This window comes from Clarias gariepinus, chromosome 19 (genome assembly GCF_024256425.1).
Source record: "Clarias gariepinus isolate MV-2021 ecotype Netherlands chromosome 19, CGAR_prim_01v2, whole genome shotgun sequence".
In the NCBI taxonomy this organism is placed as follows: domain Eukaryota; kingdom Metazoa; phylum Chordata; class Actinopteri; order Siluriformes; family Clariidae; genus Clarias; species Clarias gariepinus.
In genome coordinates, this window is record NC_071118.1 from 3,928,003 (window position 1) to 3,950,024 (window position 22,022).

At 37.5% G+C, this 22,022-nt stretch overlaps 4 protein-coding genes and 1 non-coding gene across 5 annotated transcripts; 3 read left to right on the top strand and 2 right to left on the bottom strand.

The window, feature by feature from the left end:
• Window positions 1-270: 270 nt before the first annotated feature.
• arxb (aristaless related homeobox b) lies at window positions 271-5,081 on the bottom strand. Its single transcript, XM_053478745.1, has 6 exons — window positions 5,071-5,081; window positions 4,556-4,731; window positions 2,717-3,227; window positions 2,045-2,090; window positions 880-1,175; window positions 271-511 (listed from the first exon to the last, which is right to left on the bottom strand). Exons 1-6 carry the CDS (start codon window positions 5,079-5,081, stop codon window positions 271-273), a joined length of 1,281 nt encoding a protein of 426 aa, XP_053334720.1.
• A 2,160-nt stretch (window positions 5,082-7,241) lies between these two features.
• On the top strand, window positions 7,242-9,178 carry LOC128507903 (sperm-associated antigen 16 protein). Its single transcript, XM_053479048.1, has one exon. The coding sequence runs from the start codon at window positions 7,248-7,250 to the stop codon at window positions 9,075-9,077; it is 1,830 nt and encodes a 609-aa protein (XP_053335023.1). The 5' UTR covers window positions 7,242-7,247; the 3' UTR covers window positions 9,078-9,178.
• A 1,861-nt stretch (window positions 9,179-11,039) lies between these two features.
• On the top strand, window positions 11,040-16,646 carry ccdc82 (coiled-coil domain containing 82). Its single transcript, XM_053479139.1, has 7 exons — window positions 11,040-11,866; window positions 12,682-12,931; window positions 14,685-14,777; window positions 15,008-15,132; window positions 15,264-15,434; window positions 15,965-16,177; window positions 16,308-16,646. Exons 1-7 carry the CDS (start codon window positions 11,324-11,326, stop codon window positions 16,371-16,373), a joined length of 1,461 nt encoding a protein of 486 aa, XP_053335114.1. The 5' UTR covers window positions 11,040-11,323; the 3' UTR covers window positions 16,374-16,646.
• Window positions 16,647-16,737: 91 nt separating this feature from the next.
• pomp (proteasome maturation protein) lies at window positions 16,738-20,593 on the bottom strand. Its single transcript, XM_053479140.1, has 6 exons — window positions 20,515-20,593; window positions 19,908-20,008; window positions 19,745-19,805; window positions 17,822-17,923; window positions 17,487-17,580; window positions 16,738-16,942 (listed from the first exon to the last, which is right to left on the bottom strand). Exons 1-6 carry the CDS (start codon window positions 20,515-20,517, stop codon window positions 16,875-16,877), a joined length of 429 nt encoding a protein of 142 aa, XP_053335115.1. The 5' UTR covers window positions 20,518-20,593; the 3' UTR covers window positions 16,738-16,874.
• A 198-nt stretch (window positions 20,594-20,791) lies between these two features.
• Window positions 20,792-20,863, top strand: trnac-gca (transfer RNA cysteine (anticodon GCA)). The gene has a single exon. It is a non-coding gene; the product is annotated as a tRNA-Cys (tRNA).
• Window positions 20,864-22,022: the final 1,159 nt, after the last annotated feature.

The window sequence follows — 22,022 nt, forward strand, 5'->3', positions numbered from 1 at the left end:
ATTTAAGAAGACTATTCATTAAAGCTTTTTCTTCTTCCCCACATACTGTATATTCTGTCTATCAATGTAATTGATAAATGCAGAATTGTGAAATACTGTACTGTATACACAACTCTATAGCTGATCAAATCCTTTGGCCTTTGATTCCATCGATTAAAGCCATCATGAAGCTTTTGTAGTCATAGAGCTTTTGAGGATTGTTTTGAGGTTTCTTCATGCTGTACTGCACTTTAGCTTTGGTCTCATGTCTTGAGTGTAACAAGTGAGGCATCAGGCCTGTTTTTCAGCCGTGCTAGCTGTGAGGACGCTGAGTTGGCCGATGTGAGCCGAGTGCTCCTTGGCTTTGAGACGCAGAGCCGCGATGCTGGATGCACGACGATCCACGGGCACAGAAGATGAACAGAGTCCAGATGAAGATGACGAAGGGGGATCAGGAATGTGAAGGGGAGGCAGAATTGGATTCTCTGTGGTGGGAACAGGCAGTCTTTGGAGTGCCAGTGGAGTGAAGAATCTGGCAAGATTTTGAAATGTTGTTGGTTAAGAAGAAGCACAAGTCAATGAGACCAAGAATATATAAATATATAACCCTATACCCCTATAACCCTCAGTTTATTTTTATATTAAAATGTCAATGTTAGCAAGTATCTAGCCAGCTAACTGTGATGAGTGATGTATAGTTTAAGCAAACTCTAGTGAGTTTTATATATTAACAAACAAAATGCCTTTATATTGGTTAATAATCATTGTGGAAATTGTAAGCTTTGATATTTGATGTGCTGAAAATTAGAAGACCTAAAAAGAGTTCTTTTTTTGTTGTCAGAGGTCATAAAATCATATTTACAAGTTTAACTAAACACAAAATATCATAGGAAGTCTCACCTGCCAAAGGAGGGGCTGATAAGGGCAGGGTGTCTGAGCATTGCTGCACCAAGCAGAGAGCAGATACGGTGTGGAGGTCCAGGGTTTGGGATGGGATGGGTAAATCTGTGGAGGGAAACAGGCCACCCTGACTCGATGCCTGGGTGCAGGCTGGGGCTAAATGCACCCCCACCCAGATAATGGCATAGAGGCTGTGCTGCAGTGATGGGTCCAGGAAATGGAAGACCTAGATGGTGAGCTTGAACCCCTGTCTTTTCTCGTTTTCTCCATTTTGCACGTCGGTTCTGGAACCAGACCTAAAGGGGACAAGGGTTAAATTTGGTATTATTTACTGAATTATTTGGGAAACTGTATATGGAAAAGAAACTTGGGAAAATTCAGGAATATTAACACACCCAAATGTGTGAGTAAATATTCCCAAACAGAGCATTGTCTACTGTTTTTTTCTTCTTCTAATTTTAGTAAGCTGTAAGTGTAAGATTTTGTCCTTAAAAGTCAATCTATCCCATTATCATAAGGTTACTTTCTAAAATGCAGGGGGAAACTGGCACATTTTTACCCTTTTCTTCATCCTTTTTGTTAGTTTCATTAACAACAATTCAAACATTATATAATATGTTAGATGCATTTCAGGAGCAGTATCTGCTGCAACCGATTCCAAAGCATTTAACTTTTATTTTAGACTTTAAATATATTTAATATGCACTGTTGCTTTTTTTGTGCAGAATTATAGCCTATTAAATACTCTGTGTTAAAGAAAGTGTTTTTGGCTAGGAACTAAGTAGCTTGATTATCACAAACACTTAAGTTAAAAATGGAAAAATTAGGCAAAGAGGAAATCAGGACAGCAACAGGACACGAAACCTACCAGAAACTAGAATTTGTAGTCTAATTTATACAATCTTTTAATTAGGACTGTCTTATTAAACTTGACAGTAACATTATGCACTCTTGTATCTCTTGTAAAATATTTTTATAACTATATGTAAAAATGTCTCAGAAAAACAATAAGTCAACATTTATTAACAAAATAAAAATAAAATTGCTTTATTAAATTATATTGAATATAAAAAACTTCCAGATTAAAAAGACTTTGTTTTATTTTATTTTATTTGATGTCATTATAAAACATTATATATTTATATATAAACCTTAATGCACTTACTTGAACGCGCGCTTCTGTCAGATCGAGCCTCATGGCTAATTCCTCCCTGAAAAATAAATGAAAATGAAAGAAAATTGTTATAAAGATTTAATTATTAGCCACCTTACAACACTGACTATCTCTTTTTCGACTGTTGGATTAATTTGTTTTTTTACTTCCACACTGATGGATTAATTGTGCATTTTGGTTACAAAACGTTTGTTTATTTATTTATTAATTGGGATGGAGAGAAATCAGTTTATTAGTTAAACCCATTAAAATGGAATAATACGGGCCATGATGCTGTAATGTCTAACTACATTAGCATTTTACGATTTACACCTATTTATTACAATTATTCACTGGGCACAAATTTGTAATGAAACATGGAGATGCGTAAATATTGAGTTCGTACCGTAATTTTTACAGAAAATAATGATCATAAGTCGACTCATTTAAGACTCGTATTATGCTTTTATAAAGCATAAAAGTTTCAAATTAAACTCAATTATAAGTACAATAATACAATTGTATTATTTAATTCTGTTTTTTCTTCATCATTTTCACATGTCTAGCTGGACCTTAGATTTGATAAATTATCTATGTTTATTTATTTTAATAATTAATAGATCAGTGAAAGTTTGCTGGCTTGGAGAGATCCATGCAGCTGTAGTTAAATCAGTTCCACAGTACCTCGTAAACACATCAGGATAGTGCGTCTTATGGAAAGCCCTCTCCAGTTCATCTAGCTGATAGCTTGTGAATGTTGTTCTGTATCTCCTCTGTTTACGTCTCTGTGTCCCATCTTCAGCATCACTACTCGGTGATACATACACACCGTCCTCGGTGTCCTTCGTGCATGCGTTTTTCTCTCTCAGTCCGTCCTCAGGTCCCGGTGAGACACGTGCGTCCCCGTGCGCTCCGCTCATATCCGCCTCTACTTTATCCTGAGCAACGCTGCTCTTTAGGGAACTGATGAGTGCTTGTTCAGGGTAGCAGGAATTCAGACCAGCTCTGAGCTCCAGCGCGTCTCCCTGTGCGCTCTTAGATTCAGCTCTCTGTGCGCTTTCTGGTTTATATCCTTGTGCGCGTTTGGGTTCATCTCCTTGTGCGCTCTCCAGCTCGTCTCCCTGACTGGGACTCAACGGGCGCCGCAGTTTGGATGGCAGGTGCAGGTCCGTGTGAGGAGGAAAATTTGACCCAGCTACACATAGATAAAAAAAATGTTAAAATTATTTTAACAAATAAAAACTGTGCCAACGTTGTTGTTTTTTTTTTTGTTTTTTTTTGCTGGATGTGTAATATTTTCAACACAACTGTGTGCATAGCACATTACAAAACGAAAGGTTAATTTTTTGTTTTAAATAGCATCTTATCAGACCAATTCAAATAAAATTAGGCACAAAGCACAAGAATTCCGTCCAGTACACTTGATGGACGTCAGTCCACCACAGGGCACCATGCGCAAACGTTTAGGCACAATTTAGCATAACCAGTCCACATACAGGATCGTGTTTTTGGACACTTGGAGGAAACTGGGGAACACAGAGGAAGCCATATAAACACTGGGTGGAACATGCAGAACATACTCCTCAAGATTGATCCAGGCACCCTGTTACAGTTTATAGGCTACATAATGTGTAATATTAATCAAAAAGTCAAGCATTCTTCTCTGTGTGTAAAAGTTTGACATAATAACTTTAACAGAGTTATTTATTTACAGTAGGCCAAGGACGTATTCATATTTCATCCAGTGTTCCCAGGCTGGACTCCAGGATCCAATTGTTTTTGAAGAAGGAAGAAAAAATGAATGATGCTATCTATGTAGAAGTCTGGTTAATTCGTTGCTCTGACATGATTAAAATAATTTAATAGCGATATGTATTTTTTTACACTTAAAACATATTTTATACATGCAGGGTTAAAGCTCCAAACCTCTCAATATATACCAGAAATATTTTTTTTGTTCTTATTTTTTGCAAATTATCATCTACATTATTGCAATTTCTTCCCCAAAAATGATGAACATCTGGTGTTAAGTGTTAACACATCTGGTATTATGCATGTAACTGCACTTTACACGAATTCCTATAAAATCAGTTGGTGCTGTATTTTTTCCTGCTACACCATGATAATTAGTATGGGATAGATAGATAGATAGATAGATAGATAGATAGATAGATAGATAGATAGATACTCAACAAGTTAGCAGAGCTTTGACAAGTGGGGAGTTTTTCCCACGCTTAGGTACATTACGGTAATTTTACGACGGTCCCTAACTCCGTAGCTGGCCATCTAAAGTTACTGATGGACTTAGTTAATTTCTTTAAAAATAAAAAATAAAAAACACGATCTTTACAGGAAAAACGCGGGAAAAATCTGCACGTGTGGTCTGTCATTTTTTAATTAGTGAAACCGCATTTTTAATGTAAATGACAGGTTACATTTTGTCAATTTATGGAGCAGAACACAGCGTCACATCAGCGGTGGTTAAAGCGAGTGTTTAATCAGCTGTACTGCAATGATACACACCTTGACGTTCCTCTGACCGAAGTGCTGCTGTCAGACTTTGCATCCCGAGGAGTCTGACTTTGAGAGGACTTCTGCTCAGAATGCTTTCAATACAGTAAGAAGAGAATAAAGTAGGCGACTTGCACTTGCAGTTGGCTCGGATTCCCTCTTCAGCCTGAGTGCTCATGTCTGGACCTCTGGACCTCTCATGGACGGGATGTTTCTGGTCTTTGAATCTCTCTCTCTCTCTCTCTCTCTCTCTCTGGTGCACTCACTCACATATGTAGGCTACTGATGTTTCAGCTTCCCGCTGCTCTTCCTCTGATTGGCCACCGAGAGAAAGGCTCGAGCTCGATTTCAGTCATCACATTCATGAGGATAATAGACAGCAGTGTCTGTCTGTGTGTGCGCATATGTGAGCGTATGTGACAGGTCTGTCTAAAAAACAGGAAAATAATAATCTATGCCAACGACACCACTGGGCGTTCCAACACTTTCTAATTATTTGCAACTGACGCTTGAAAACTCCATCATACCTTCCCCGCATTCATTAATTCTTTACAATAAAATAGTTTTGTCCTTTCAACTTTATACCTTTAATAGACTATGTGTGTTATTTTTTTCAACTAAAAATCTGATAAAAAAGCAACTAAATTAATAAAATGTAATAATAATAATAATAATAATAATCATGATGATGATGATGATGATGATGATGATTCTGTAATTACCTTTTAGATTAGATTTAAATCACCTTTCTAGATAAATATAAGCTAAATGTAAATAAAGGTGTACTCCTGTTTGATATGTTACCCTTCTGACAAGAAACCTTTAGTTCTCTTCATTTCTGAAAGATGATGATGATGATGATGATTAATTCATAAAAACAAGTGAACTAGTAAGGTAAATCAAAGTTGTATAAATAGGTTTATCTTGTCTCAGGTATCTATCTATCTATCTATCTATCTATCTATCTATCTATCTATAATAATAATAATAATAATGAATCAGAATTTTATTGTATTACAGTATCAAGATGTTTTATGTTCACAAAATTTCATTTGTAATAGCTGTTTCTGTATATGAATTTGTGCATGCAACTAATTTCAAAACAGTGACAATTTTCGTAGACTGTTACAACACACACACACACACACACACACACACACACACACACACACACACACACACACACACACACACACACACACACAGAGAGAGACAGTGCAAGATGCAAATATGGAAGACAGAAAAAGGAAACAGAGGGGAAGGGTACTTTTAAATTATGCAGTGTCAGGTATGACTCGAGAAAAAAGTTGCACCGTGCACACAAAGTGGAGCATTGCTTATACAAATTTTTTAAACAATTATATTTTACATCATTTTATTGCACAAAACAAAGTTACACATAAATATCTTACTCTGTCACAAATGTATTAAACTAAACAACAAATCATATGTCGCTACTATGGTAATCATAAACTTATTTGATGAAACATTTCAATAGTTCTGATTAAATTAGTTTATTTATTTTGAATGGGTGAAGTTTTGGTTAGCTGTTCTACTTGTTAGACGAGTAAAGGTTTCACTGGCGTTAGATTATGATTTGACTGTAAATGTGATTGATTTAATAAACACATGAAAACCGTGGTGAAATTGGTAAGTGTGGTGTGTGAGCGCCCCCTTTTGGTTAAATTGTCCCCACCTCCTTCAGGTCAAATAAGGAATGAGCTACACAGTAATATTATGAGTCTCCCAAAAATAGGAAAAGGATATGAATCTTAGGTTGTGCTTCAGATGAATTTATTTATACAGAATTATACAGCTGAAGTGACACACCCAGGCATATAGAAAAAAACTAAACAAAACAGAACAGATAAGTCATGGAAGAAAAGGATGCACATAAATGTTGTAATAAAATGTGTAAATAAAATGTTTTTTTATATGGAAATATCAATGTATAGATGTATAGATACTGTAGATATTTTTATATATAAAACATTTTATTTAAAAAACACACATCAATTATTTTTTATGCTATATATTTTTTTTCTTCTACAAAACATATGCTTTATCTAATTAATAATAAAAAGGTATGCTAACAAATAATAATATTTTCAATGGAATTTAGCATAACATTCTCACTATATGCACAAAACCACTGACTTTGCACAATAATATATAGGCCTACTTTTTAAAGGAACTTTTACCTATTTTTATTTATTTAGTATTTTTATTTATTTATTTTGTTTTTTTATGTATGTGAATTTCCCCATGGGGATGAATAAATGATCTATCTATTTATCTATCTATCTATTTTTTTTATACACTGGTTACCGTAAACGCCAGTTTATACGCGCCGTCTAGTTTAGATTACACTCATGACGATCATATTATCATATCGAATTGTTATGTACTAATATCTGTCATTAAAAAACGTCTAAAAATACCCATGATTCCTTGTGGGGGGAAACATTTGAGGGATTAAACAGCTATAAGTCTTTTCAGGGAAACACGTTTGATACAGACGACTTAAGTTGCACATAAACGGTCATTTAAACGTCTTTAAAATTTTAAATCCTTGTACGATAAATGGAAATGACGTCAGTTAAGGTTACGACAACCCCGTGGTCTCCGAGCAGGTGTCTCCATGGTGACAATACACAAAGGCGCGAAACAAACGGGGAAGCGCTGACGGTGTAAAAGTGACAAAATGGCAGAAAAACACGATACAGAATCAGTCGATGCGCCGTATTATCTGGAGAAAGTGTCCATTCCAGACGACTCGGAAGATGGATTTGAGTACGAAGAGATCAGTGTTGAGGAGGAGAGTGTGCTCGACGATGAAGATTTGGAAGCTGCCGCTGAAATCCTGCGCACCCGCACTAGTGACTCTGGGTTTGCGCCAGAGCGGCTGCCGTCCTCATCCCAAAATCTCAGGAGCCCCGTCCCTGAAGTGGTGGACGATTTTCTGCGCAACTTCCTTGCAAAAATGGGTATGACCAGAACATTAGGCTGCTTCCAGACCGAATGGTTCGAGATGCTTCACAAAGGCATGCTCAAAACAACCCAGGTGGGATTCGTGCCCGACATCTACACACACAACCAGCAGCTGGACACTGAGCTGAAAAACGTCCAAAGTGAGAGAGACAGCTACAAGCAGGCTGCCTTTCAAGCTGGAGAGACAATTGTGAAGCTTCAGAAGGAACGAGACTTCCACCGGCTGCAGCATAAGCGTGTGGTTCAAGAGAAAAACAAGCTGGTTGAGGAAATCCGAAGGCTAAAGAAGCACTATGAGGGTTATGGACCCGCATTGAAACAGCTGAACGAGAAGTACCAGACAGCTCTCAGGCAAAAGATGTTGGTTAGTATTGAGAAAGACAGAGTCTCCAGTCAGTTTCATACCCTAGAGAGTGCACTGTGTAATGCACGCTCTACCCCAGGTACCCAGAAGTTTGTGAAAGAAAATGAGTTTCACAATGGGCGCAGTCCAGAGCGAGGTACCAAACCATCAGCTGATGATGCGATGACTTATGATCCTGCCAAAGATCCAACCAAAAGCACTGGTACCCAACATTCAAAAGATTCAGAGTTCCCAGCTAGTACACGGGTAAATCCCTTCCTGCCTCAAATAAAAGCCTTATCAACTCAAAGTACAACAATATTTGAATTTGTAGTGACCAAGTCTATCCAGGCCCACACTATGGCTGTGAGTGATCTTGCTCTTCATCCACGCAAACTGCTCGTAGCTTCTGCAAGTGATGATAACCTCTGGAGGCTTTGGGGGATGAGAGAAGGGGAGATGCTCATGACTGGTGAGGGTCATACTGACTGGCTGTCTTCCTGTAGCTTCCACCCCAGTGGACAGTGTCTGGCCACCACCAGCGGAGACACCACAGTGAAAATCTGGGACTTTGCAAAATCCTGCTGCGTTCTGACCCTGGAGGGCCACACCCACGCCACCTGGGGTTGTTCCTTCCACTCCTGCGGGGACTTTGTAGCCTCTTGTTCCATGGACAACACAGCCAAAGTGTGGGACCTAAACAGTGAGCGCTGTCGCTGTACGCTGCGCGGCCACACCGACGCAGTTAACAGTATTAGCTTTGTGCCCTTCTCTAACATTCTGCTCACCTGCTCTGCTGATAAAACCATTTCTTTGTGGGATGCTCGTACCGGACTCTGTGCTCAGACATTCTATGGACACAGGCATTCGTGCAACAGTGCAATCTTTAACTCCATGGGAGACATTGTTGCTTCCTGTGATTCCTACGGCATTGTAAAATTATGGGATGTAAGGAACATATCAGCCCTGATTACGGTAGACAACGGACCACACCCAAGCAACCAAGTGGCCTTTAGTCCAAATGGACAGGTGCTAGCAATCGCAAGTAACGATCATGAGGTGAAGCTGGTGGAGGTTGCAACCTCATACATGTCCAGTCTTTTAGGACATAACGATGCTGTTCAGAGCGTCATATTTGACCATAAAGGAGAACACCTATTATCTGCTGGATATGATGGTGAAATTCTAATCTGGTCATAATACTACAAAGTAATATTGTAAGGTTCTGTAATATAAGTAGGTTCATGAAACATATATAATCTAAAAATATTGTGTGCGGTCTAAGGAATGTACTAATGTCTCACCAGGCACAGAAAAAGTGTCCATATGGAGTTTTTATATAATAAAAACCTACTGACATAAGCAACTCTTTTAAATTCACCTTAAAATAATCAACTTACATTAAGTATATTTAATATAAAATTTTGAAAAACTTAAAAAATTGAATTACTTAACCAAATTATTACTTATAGTGTCTTGATTTTTTCTATATTTTATGTGGATGGTGTAATGGGTCATCTAATCATAATTCCTTTTACTAATAATTCAGGCAGTTCAAAACCAAATCTTTCAAAAAAAATTTTAATGATGGCTTTGTATTCATTTAGCGCCAAGAGCATTAGAGAGGTCAAGCAAGAGAGATCACATGAAGAGACCTAAAGTGCAGAAAGTAATTTCCTGGAGTGCGGAAATTATGCGAAAGGATGTTTGTTAAGGATAAAATCGTGGCTCTGTGCAGGACATTTGAGTTCTTCTATCCCAAACTTAACACACTGTGTTTTCATGGAGCGTGGATTGTTGTCATGCTGGAACAAGTTTGAGCCTCTTAGCTCTAGCGAAAAGAAATAAAAATGCCAAGCAAATAAAGCCATAATATATAATTGTGTAATGGGATCTTTTACCGATTCCACCTTTGTGGCAGGATGGGAAAGAATCATATAAGTGTAAGATGGTCAGCTTTCCACAAACATTTGGCCATATGGTGTATCTTTAGCACATTTTGTTAGCAATCATAAGCATGTGTTAATTGGTCTATCTTATTATTATCATTATTATTATTACAATTTACGGCATTGGGAAGACGGCCTCCCTTATCAAGAGCAACTTACATTTTTTTCTCATTACATCTGAGCAGTTAAGGGGTTGAGGGCCTTGCTAAAGGGCCCAACAGTTGCAACTGGATGGTTTGCCCATTTTGCCTTCTGGAGTAATACCAGAGACTAGCTTTAGTTTTGCTGAGTTTTTCAATTCATATTATGGTCCTTAAAATGATTTTACTGTAATTTAGATTCTAGATTTATTAAGTGGACCAGATTAGATTAGAAGCTTTAAAACAGGTCCGGATTTGAGGTTTTGTATTTGACATACAGTACAATGATCAGCCATGACATTATGATTATCTGCCTATTATTGAATAGGTCCCCCTTTTGCAACCAAAACGACACACTGTATGTGTGTATGTCTGTGTGTATTCTGACACCTTTCTATAAAAACCTGCAATTTAACCTTTTCAGCAAATTGAGCTACAGTAGCTCTTCTATTTGATCAAACTACACGCCCTCGATCAAACCATGCTCCCATCAAATCCAAATGTTTGCAGGGAGGTTATATATATAACAACATTAAGCTAAAAGCCAAAGTAACATCTATACATGCATTTTTAGGAAAGGTTCTGGGTCGCATTTTTACCAATTTAAGCCATCCTACCACAACTGTTTTTGGCCAGGGACACAATGTTGCCGTCGGACCAATGTTTGCTGGGTGTAGCTACAGTCCAATTCAATTATTTCAATTCAATTTTATTTGTATAGCGCTTTTAACAATTGGCATTGCCCCAAAGCAGCTTTACACAATCAAAAGAATTATTTCTAATTATAATTATTATAATTATAAGTTTGTATGGAATTTGAATGTGTATGAAGTGACAGTGACAAGGGCCAAACTGTGATGGCTTGACAACTGGGTCAGAGCAACTGACTCTTGTGGGATGGTTCTGGTCTGCAGTGGTCAGGACATACCAAAGGTGATCCAAGGAAGAAAAACTGGTGAACCATGACAGTGCGATAGGTAACCTACTCAATATTGGGTGGGTGGTCATAATAATCGGTGTATGGGTGCTGTATTGTTCTCCAAATCGCTAGATGGCGCACTTGTTCGGGTAGATGAGCATTTCATAGACGGAGGGAATGCGAAAGCAAAACACACCTCCATGAAAAATCGCGGGAGCAGAGGTTCTACTGCGTAGAGTTCATATTTTGTAAACTTATTGACAGTTTTTAAACAGGCTTGACATGAAAGGGATATTTTGTTTCTGAGGAATTCTTTGCGCTTTCCGTTTTGTTCAGTAATTGCGCAGCAGGCTTTGTCGTTAGTGCCTGCGTATTAACTAAAGAGGCGTCCATTTTTATTTTGACGAAGGCGATCAGAGCCTCCTTATTGCTGCGGCTATGAAAGGCATAGGCATGCAGCGCAAGCGCGCGCCTTTCGTGTCGCGCATCGACAGGAGCAAGACGCGCGTGAACGCGCTCGAGCAGATGCTCGACGACAGCGACGAAGGGTCGTACTGCAGCACGACGACCAGCGACAGCGAGTACCAGGAGGAGTCGGATGACGCCAGCGACAGCGACTCGGATGTTCCTGCGACCAAACGCGAGGACACACAAGTTGTTGATGATGATGATGATGATGATGGCGGCGGGACGGACGACGAGCAGTGCAAGGTCTCGCGCAGACGCCGGAAGCGATCGGCCAGCGCGACCGGTCTAGACGACGGCACGAGCGACGAGTCCTCGGACAGCGACGTGGGAGCCGAACCTGTCCGGAAAGCGTCGGGGAAGAAACGACTGAAGCTTTCTGATTCCGAGGGTGAGAAGGAAGGAGAAGCGGAGGCGAAGGAGGCTGCTGCGAAGAGGAGAGAGAGGAAGAAGAAACTAATGGAGCTGTTGAAGAAGAGAAGGACGGCAACACCACTGCGCAGGCGCAGAACCCTGGTAAGAACAAGGCGAGGGAATCACTAGGGATCACACGGTACGATATTGTCACGATATGTAGGTGTCGAATCGATTTGCATTGCGATTCTGTGAATATCACAATAGATAGATTATAGAAAATGATGTAATCCAAAAATATTACCAATATTTAGACAAATAGAAAATATATGTACCATATGTCGCCTACATACGAAAATTTGAATTTTTAAATATTCTGACATTCATTTGCACATTTTTGCAACTGCAGTACAAACATAGGATGTCCGGAAGCAAGCGTAAAAGCTGCAGCGATAAAACAGGTACTGCTAAGAAGCACCAAGCAATAACGATGGAGACAAAAGTAAAAAAGAAATAAATTTGAGAGAATGGTGCGAGATTAAAAGTTGGCAGATTTTTACATAAATCATTCAACCATTAGCACGATTCTAAAGAACACCGTAATAGTCATATAGCCAATTATGTACAAATATCCCAGTACCTAGATAAAGTTCTAAGAGTCTCCGCGATGGATGAGAATAACAGGACAGAACAGGCCATAAATATGATCAGACACAGACCATAAATATTTTGAATGTCTTGTCTATGAATTGGCGATACTTGCTGTCACTGCTTTCACTATACCTCCACCACAACCACCAGATTCTCGCTTAGTGCTGATCTTCTTGTATAGAGGTAGAGTTTGGATTGAATTACAGTCAGTACTTTTGTGCCCCAATGGGACCTCTATTGTAATTTTTGTTTTCTAATAAGAGCCATGATTGTGACTTATAATAAAATGTTTTGTCATTGAAGTCTTCGAATATGTTCTTATTCAGGATTCAGAGACGGTTACAGTTGCAGAAAACAAACCTGAAGAAAAAGAAGAACCGGAAGACTCCGAAGAGTCTAGCGAGGAGGAGCAGAATGTCGCTTGCTTAATAGACAGCAGCGAAGAAGAAAAACAGGCGGACAGTGACAGCCTGAAGGACTTTATCGTAGAGGATGAAGAGCGGAAGGAGGGAGAGGAAGAAGAGGGAGTGAGTGAAACAGAGGACAAGAACTTCCGGTCTCACCTTCCACGCCAGTGTGAGATATCTGTTTATTATGTTTTTTTTTGTGATTAAGCAAAAAACGTAGTGTACAGGGGAAACTCAGTAATGCAACTGAAAAGGTGAAACTGATATATGAGAGTACGGTACATGCAAAGCAAGATAGTTCAAGCCGTGATTTGTCATAATTGAGATGATTATGGCTTACAGCTTATGAAAACCAAATCCACAATATCAGAAAATTAGAATATTACATGCAATCAACAAAACAAAGATTGTACATAGAACACATCGGACCTCTGAAAAGTATAAGTAAGCATATGTACTTAGTACTTGGTTTGGGTCCTTTTTGCAGCAATGACTGCCTCAGTGCGGCGTGGTATGAAAGCTATCAGCACTGCTGAGGTGTTATAGAAGATCAGGATGCTTCAATAGCGGCCTTTAGCTCTTCTGCATTGTTCGGTCTCATGTCTCTCATCTTTCTCACAGCTGGCCAATCAAGCACAGTAATCCCACGGTCATTAAACCAGGTTTTGGTGCTTTTGGCAGTGTGGGCAGGTGCCAAGTCCTGCTGGTAAATAAAGTCAGCATCCCCATAAAGCACGTCTGTGGAAAGAAGCATGAAGTGCTCCAAAATCTCCTGATAGACGGCTGCGTTGATCCTGGACTTAATGAAGTGGACCAACACCAGGAGATGACATGGCTCCCCGAATCAACACTTCAAGCATCTTGCAGTCTGTGCCTCTCCATTCTTCCTCCAGACTGGGTCTTTTGTTTCCAAATGACATGTAAAAGTTGCTCTCATCAGAAAAGAGGACTTTGGACCACTGAGCAACAGACTATTATTTTTTTTTCTTTAACTCGTAAGAAGCTTCTGACGTTGTTTGTTGTTCAGGAGCGGCTTGACGAGGAATACAACATTTGAAGTTCAGGATCCGTCTGCATGTGGTGGCTCTTGATGCACTAACTCCAGCCTCAGTCCACTCCTTGTGAAAATCCCCCAAACTTTTGAATGACCTTTTCCTGACAATCCTCTCCAGGCTGACACTTTAAGCCTTATATGAAACCTTTTTAGAATATTATGGATTTGGGATTTTCATGAGCTGTAAGCCGTAATCATCTTAATTATGAAAAATCACAGCTTAACCTATCTTGTTTTGCATGTAATGAGTCTATCTTATTTATTTGTTTTACCTTTTAAGTTGCATTACTAAAATAAATGAACTTTTGCATAAGTTTCACCTGTATGTTTAATAGAGATGGGAATCACCAGGGAGCGTCTGATACGATATTATTGTGATACTTAGACTGATTTGGTTTTTATTGCGATTCTGTATCACGATTTTATAAAAATCTAATTCAAATTTATACACACACACATATATATATATATATATATATATATATATATATATATAGGTTACAATTCTAAACAAACTTCAAGATCATTTGCTCCTATCAGAGTGGATGCTGTGCTGCCTGCTAATGTGTGAATACTTTACAGCACCACCTGCAGGATCATAGAGAAATGGCAACATTTTACCACCTCCAGATGCAAGCATAAAATAATAATAATAATCATTTCAATCGATTTTGGAGTCAGTGTGGTGATGTGTGAATCGCCACACAAACGAAATCACAATAATTATGAATAATTATTTTTACTCATCTATAATGTTTGGTTATTTTTTTTAACTTTTGATCAATTTTTAATAAAATATATATTCTGTATATAAACTGTACAGTATATACAAATGAACCTAACTAAGTCTTTTTGTTTATGCCTGTAGTCATTACCGGATCTCAGCTCACCCACTTTCAGGTGGTGGTCAAAGCTTTGTTGATCAATGCACTGGACACTTCCTTCCTCAAGTCACTTTATGGTATGATTTTTATTGAGTTTTTATTTTTTTTAGGAATTGGCCACAATTTTGACATCTGTGAGCGCATGTATCGAATTCTTCAGAAAGCGTTGCATCACCCTGTGACACTGCCAAAAGTTTTGCACATTTTATGAGTTTACTCATGCAGTCAGAATTTATTACAGAATCAGCTCAAGGCTTAAATGTCACTTTACTGGGTTCTTAGTGGGTTTATTAACAAATTTCTGCAGACGGTGAGCGGACAAAGCGATATGCCAAAGAGATGAAATCGTCTTTGCACCACTTTGATGAGCGGCTGGTGCTCCCCCGCCTGGAAAATCTAAAGCAGAGGAGCCGCTGGAAAGAACGATACAAAGTAGGAATAATTTAAATACTGTACTGTTCTCTGTACCACAGTAATTATGTACAAAATAATTTGAAAGTTACACTGAATTATGTATGAAATAATTTAAAACTTATACAGTATTTTTTTAAAAATCATTATAGGAGCGGGTTGAGTGTTATCCCAAAGTGCGAATTAATATGGTGAACGTCCGTAGTAAGGACTGCGAAGCATGTGAGCTCCACCGACATGCCCGCTTTTGTGTACGTCTGTCCGGGCAGCTGTATCACCACCAGACGCTGCAGGAGGACCAGTTCATGCCTGATGACTCGCAGGTAACAACCATCTTTATTTTTTTATAATTTTAGATGAATATGAGTCTTTTCAATCAAAATTATGTACTATAGCACTCAGTTATTTAACAGTGTTCAAACACCGCTTTCAAATGATTCATACTGTGTAGTCATATTTTAAACTGTAAATTATGTATTTATGTGTTTGTAATGTAAGTACGTTTAAGTTAAATAAAAATGATATGTCCTCATTTTTATTTGCTTATCGTTCTATTTAATGTTGTGGGATGTTAGGAAACAAGTTATTGACACACTGTCTTTTTAAATTCCAGGATTTTTCCCCTCTATTGAAGTAAATAATTTAAAAAAAAGTTCGAAAACATACATTAATAAATGCTGAGACTCATTTCATCAATGTTTTAAACAAACATCATCAGAGAAAACTTCACCATATTGATTGTTAGATGTTCTTATGTTAGGCATCTGCTGTCATTACGTTTGTATATAATAGAAAAGTTAAACATGTTGGTGGCTCATACTCCAAATCTAAATATCTTTATTACATATTACAGATGTTCATGGTCGGCTCGGTCTGCGCCAGCCGTACTGAGGTGTACCATGCGCTTAAGCACTACAAGTACCACCTGTTTGTGCGCTGCCGCACTGCTCTGGAGGATCAGAAAGAGGCAGAGCAACAAATACAGGAGGGAGACGAAGCCGAGTCGGTAAAGGACACGGTGAATAAAGTGTTCGCCAAGCTGATGGAGGAAGGCTGGATTACTGAGGTGTGTGTGTTGTGATGCTTCTGGTCTTTTTTGAATTAGTTAGAGAGATAATTTACGAGGGTTGTGTATTGTATGTCCTTGATATAGATGCATTAAATTAATTAGTGTCGTTTCTCTTCTTTATTTGTAGCAATATGACGAGTTTCAAGAGCGCCTTAATGCTGCAGATTTCTTCCAAGAAGAGAAGCTGGACTGAGAAGCGGATTTTTTTTTTTGTTTAAAACATTTTTGCCAATATGTTTAAAAATGTAATATATATGTACATATGTTTTTAACATACAAGGTCTTATTAAGTTCATTTTCAGTTGCTATGCATTTTCTTTTGTAAAATCACGAAAAGGTTTTTAATTTTAGGCTTGAGAGAGCTTACAATATTTAAAAAATTCTTAAAGCTTGTACAAGTAATCAATGAAAACCACACAAAAAAAACGTTAAATTTTCTTTTAAGAAAAGTCGGTTAAGGGGTTCAACATTTTCATTAAAAGTCTTGTATCCACTAGTGTTATGGAATTTTAGACAAACCTAATAAACACTGTACAAATACAGGAAACACTCAAATGTTAAATTGCTTTAAATTTTTATTATGAACAGGAAAAAACACAAAACAGGACAAAACTGTCCAAACTTTCAGTGACCCAAAGGGAGTCGGCTCTGTTTCTAATAAAAACTTAAAGCATGTTGTACATGAACAAAGGCTTCACAACAGGCCAAGTTTGTACTCTGTCATGATGTGAGGCTCGCCCATCAGCTCACACTGTGCGGGATCTGAAACACACACAGAACAACACAAAAGATTAATATCAATCAGGTTTAATAATACAACTGTACACAACAGTAACTAAGCAAATATAAAAAAAATCAATCATACATCGATTACTTAATGTCAGACAAAAAAAATGTATACACTCTTCAGGAAAAGATTGCATAAATATTTTAATACTAAATTTATTGCAATACTTGTATTTTGACCTATATGATGATAATATATTATTACAATATCCATCATACTATTTTTCTTTTCCTAAAGTGTGTATATATTTTTGCCGGAGACATTGGTCATAATTGATAAAGGAACTTTGTATTTTCAAACATCTGTGTTCATAATCTTATAAAGTTTTGTTTGTGAATACTAATTACAGTGCCTGCTAAAACATTCCACTATTAGTGTTCTCCTTAGCAGAAGTGTACGCTCAAGTGTATTAGATTATATTTATAATTCATAGCTGCATAGATGTGAATATGGAGTATGTTTATTTTTGTAGCCTGATTTATTAATTTTTTTGCCCCATTACACGCAACACGCCCTTACCGTTAAGGATATCCTCAAACCCGATGGACTCATCAGCACCCCTGAGTGTATCCACGGCCAGGTTGGAGCTCGGCAGAAAAGGCAAACGCTGAATCTGTAAGAAACAGGAGCTTAAAAAAAAACGTGCTACACAAAGTATTCTGCGTGTTCACAAACTAAGTGCCATATTAGTAATAACATTTTACATAATGTTTTCATATTTTAACTACACAATATTTGCCATTTTGTGTATTGCCTAATCATGTACAATGTAAATATAATAAATATATAATGTAAACATAAACATGTATAATGTACTGGACACATGGAGGATGTGTGAGTGAAGTGCTTCCCACCTGTCTGGCTGCTCTGTACTCCATCTGGAGCTTTAGGGGTGCATGAAGTCCTTGGATGTTCCTTAATGTGGAAAAGTTCATTTTGTCCTGGTTAAGTTGGAACTATAAGTAAAAACCACAAAGCAAACAGTAAGTCACAGAGAAAACCAGTGATGAAAATGATGCATGTATTCTTTGCTTGTATCAAAGTGGGACTAAACTAAAAGACTTTAACTAAAGGGAAAAAACAAATTGTATGAAACAAGGTGTTCATTTTGTCATAACTTTCCGATTGCTTATTTAAGGGCAAAGAACACAATATTTACATGAATAAAGCATGGTTTCATGGCATGTGTCAGTAGTTGAGAGTCAAACTCAACTAGTCTCAAAATCTCATCAGTAGCTCTTGTTTATTTAGATTTTTTCTTTTGTGTAATCTGTATTTTAACTGGTTAGCTAAGTCTATCTAATTTTAGTTTCATAAAATGCTTTTATTTGTGGGAGTATAATAGCATAAATATTCTACCTTATATTGTCAAAAGTATAGGAACACTTGATCAATTATATACTTAAATTTTCTTTATACATGCCATTCCATATTTAGCCCTCCTTTGCCACAATGACAATCTCCAGTCTTCTGGGTACATTTTTGCTTGTCCACTACATTGTTAAGTGTGGCTGAGAAAGCGTGGCTGCACTGGCAAGCTAGAACAGGTTTGGGTCTTTTCGTTTCAGAAAAGTCGATTTGTCATGCTACAGTATACAAAGACATTCTAGAAATGTTTAGGGCTGCATGATATTATCGAAAAACTCAAACGGCAATCATTTTCACACATACTGCTGTTGTGGTTTAAGCTATACTGTACTGTACTATGACCTATAGTATATACACTACCAATCGAAAGTTTGGACACACCATCTAATTCCATGGTCTTTCCTGATTTTTATTTCTTTCTACACTGTACAACAATGCTGAAGGCATCCAAAATATGCAATAATCTACTTTGAACAGTTTAGATTAATTTTTTATATGTATCTGCTACTTATGCTCTATAAAGCTTTACAACGGCTCTAATCTGAGGTGCTGTTTGTTAATTGGTGATTTCTGAGGCTGGTAACTCTAAATGAACTTCTCCTCTGCAGCAGAGGTCAGTTTTAATCTTGTTTTCCTGGGAAGGTTTTCATGAGAAGGAATTTTATCATGGTGCTTGAGGGGTTTTGCAATAGCACTTGACAATCTTGTTCCTGACCTTCTTAAAATAATAACTGACTGTCATTGTTGTGACTTAATTACATAAGGCTGTATGTGTTATTCTGTGGTTTTGAAAAAAAGAAATCCAGTATTTTTCCTAGAACGTAGGAAGTAAATCCATACTTGTGTTCAGACTTTTGACGGGTACTGTACAATTTTGTATTTAAATGTATTGATCTAGCCTAACAGCAAATACCTGAACAAATTATCTCATTAAGAGGAAGTTATAAAGTTAATATATATATATATATTGACAAACTATGTAAATTGCAGCCTATGCGTATATTAACTGTAATAAATATTGAAATTTTGCGATTAAATAATTCCACCAGCCCATAGTTTTTATTCTAAAATAGAACAGTATGACTGCAAATCAATTCCTGCTATCGTTATCACCCAAATGAGGATGGGTTTCCTGTAGAGTCTGTTCTCTCTCAAGGTTTCTTCCTATTGCCATCTCTAGGAGTTTTTCCTTGCCACGCTCACCCTCTTACACATCTTCATTCTCATATTACTAATTTTCTTTTGATTCTTTAAAGCTGCATTGCAACAATGGCCACAGTTAGGAGCGATATATAAATAAAATCAAACTTGAAATCGAGTTGGATATTGCATCATGTCACAAAAATGCACAATAGTATTTTTTTTATTATTTCCCAGACTGTAGTTTTACAGCAGAGTAATAAACTCACGTTTTTCTCAGAGATTTCTAAAGGATGAGAAGGGAGAAGCTCATTTTTGACACTGGAAAACCTGAAATCAGAACAATGCATTAATACAATCTTAAAAAAAAAAAACACAGAAAGTCTAAATAAGCTCACTTCAGTATTAAAAAGCAGGTGAAAAAGTATTTACCCCCTGCGCAGTGTATCAGGGACACCAAAAGATCCTGCCTGCGGACAAAGCCCCGCCACAGGGACACTGTCTTTCAGCTGAGAGCGAAGACCACGAGTGTTCTGTAAAGGAAAACAATATTCAGGTCTTTTTTTTTTAAACAAGGCTTCTATTGCAAACATTATAATTCATTCAGATCTTGAATGACTTGTTACTAGGCAATGCGACCGAAACAGAAAGTAAACGCAGCTAGCATGGGAATGACACATCACAAACACATAAAGCTAGCACTTGCTTTCTAACATGATGCTAATTAAAACAGCTTTAAAAATTGCCTAACTTTATCGTACATTCAGTGTAATAAAACAATAACAAACAATAATGTAAATGTCTTAGGTTGCCGGTTGCTGTTGATTTTCCCATGATGCTCGGTTAGCGCAATGCTACACGTTACTAGCTTTAGCAACAACTCGACAAAAATATATAACTCTCACAAATAAATAAAAAACAAAAATATATGATATATAATATCCATATATATTAAGAAATATTATGCTGTAAAACAGTAAACATTAAGCAAATAATATCCATGAATAAAATATGTTATTAAAAAAAGGCTATACGCTACCATTTTCTGCCGAGCTCTTCCAAACAGTTCAATGTTCTACCTACTTCCGGTCCCAACCCGGAAATAACTATGACGTGACGTGGTGTCACTTCTAGCTAGACGTCTGAAGATTCATACGGTTTATCTTATTTTTAATATTATATCATTTGTTTAAATATGTTTGTTAATATATTAACACACAGAAAGGTCATTATAACAAAGTACATATATAAGTGAAATCAATGCAGACCCGTAACCCGTATCTTAAAAAGGATAAATCTTCGCGTATCTTTCGTCAGGGGGTATAGCTCAGTGGTAGAGCATTTGACTGCAGATCAAGAGGTCCCCGGTTCAAATCCGGGTGCCCCCTAATTTTCACCAGGCTTTAAATTTTAAACTACAGTACTGTATTATTAATACAAATTCATTTATTTTCTGTTGATGTCAAATAAATAAATATAATAAATAAACAACTCTTTAAAATGTTATAGTCAACACACCTGGTAAAAAAACGTTAATTATTATTAACTTGTTAGATAGATGAATGGTTACCACATGTTAGTGAGTCAGAAAAACAATTGCTAGAAAACATAAAGAATGGACTTTAGAGCAATAGAAAAAGGTTATGTTATCAAGATTGAGAGGGATGGGTGCATCAGGGTAGGAAGGGAAGAGCATGAGGCGATGCACCCATCATGCATAGCACTCACTGTACTGAAAATTATTATCTACTATATATATATATATATATATATATATATATATATATCAGATTTTTTGGATCAACTTTATTGTCATACTGTGAGATAACAATATATCTTCACTTGATTACCAGATCATAATTAGATGGATGTACGTGCACCAGGCTGCAGATAACCTCTAGTGTGGCAATAAAATTAAGTCAGCTGACTACATTTAATCAAATCAACGGAATGTTTATTTCCTGATGGCACAGGCAGATATTTCAGGATGGCAATACCAAAATCCATTGGCCTCAAATTGTGAAGGAGTGGTACTGATGAATCATTTTCACATATAAATCGGGCACCACATAGTTCTGGCCTTAATTCAACTTATTTGGGATGTGTTGGAGAAGACTTTACAGAGTAGTTGGGCTCTCATTCCATCAGTATAAGATTTTAGGCAAAATTTAAGTGAATCTGAGTGGAAATAAATGTTGTGACATCGCAGAAGGTTGTTGAAACATGCTGTGTGTTTGCCTGATGCCCTGTGATGGGCTGGCATTCCCGGGTATCTGTTGAAAGATGGCCTGTCTGTCGTTACATTTGTTACCTGGTGTAAAGAAGGCTTTTCTTACCTGATGCAAAAGTCACTTGCAGGCATGGGAAATGGAAAGTGGGAGCACTAAGGGTGCTAAGGGTGCATATCTGCCGCAGTGGGCATCTACAAACCCTTGTTGCAACTCCCATTGTGGACCACTAGGTGTAATAATAACTCCTTAGAACTAAATAGGGGTAGTGAGTAAGCTGCACCATGATTGCGCAACGTCTAGGACATGCAAGTGCATC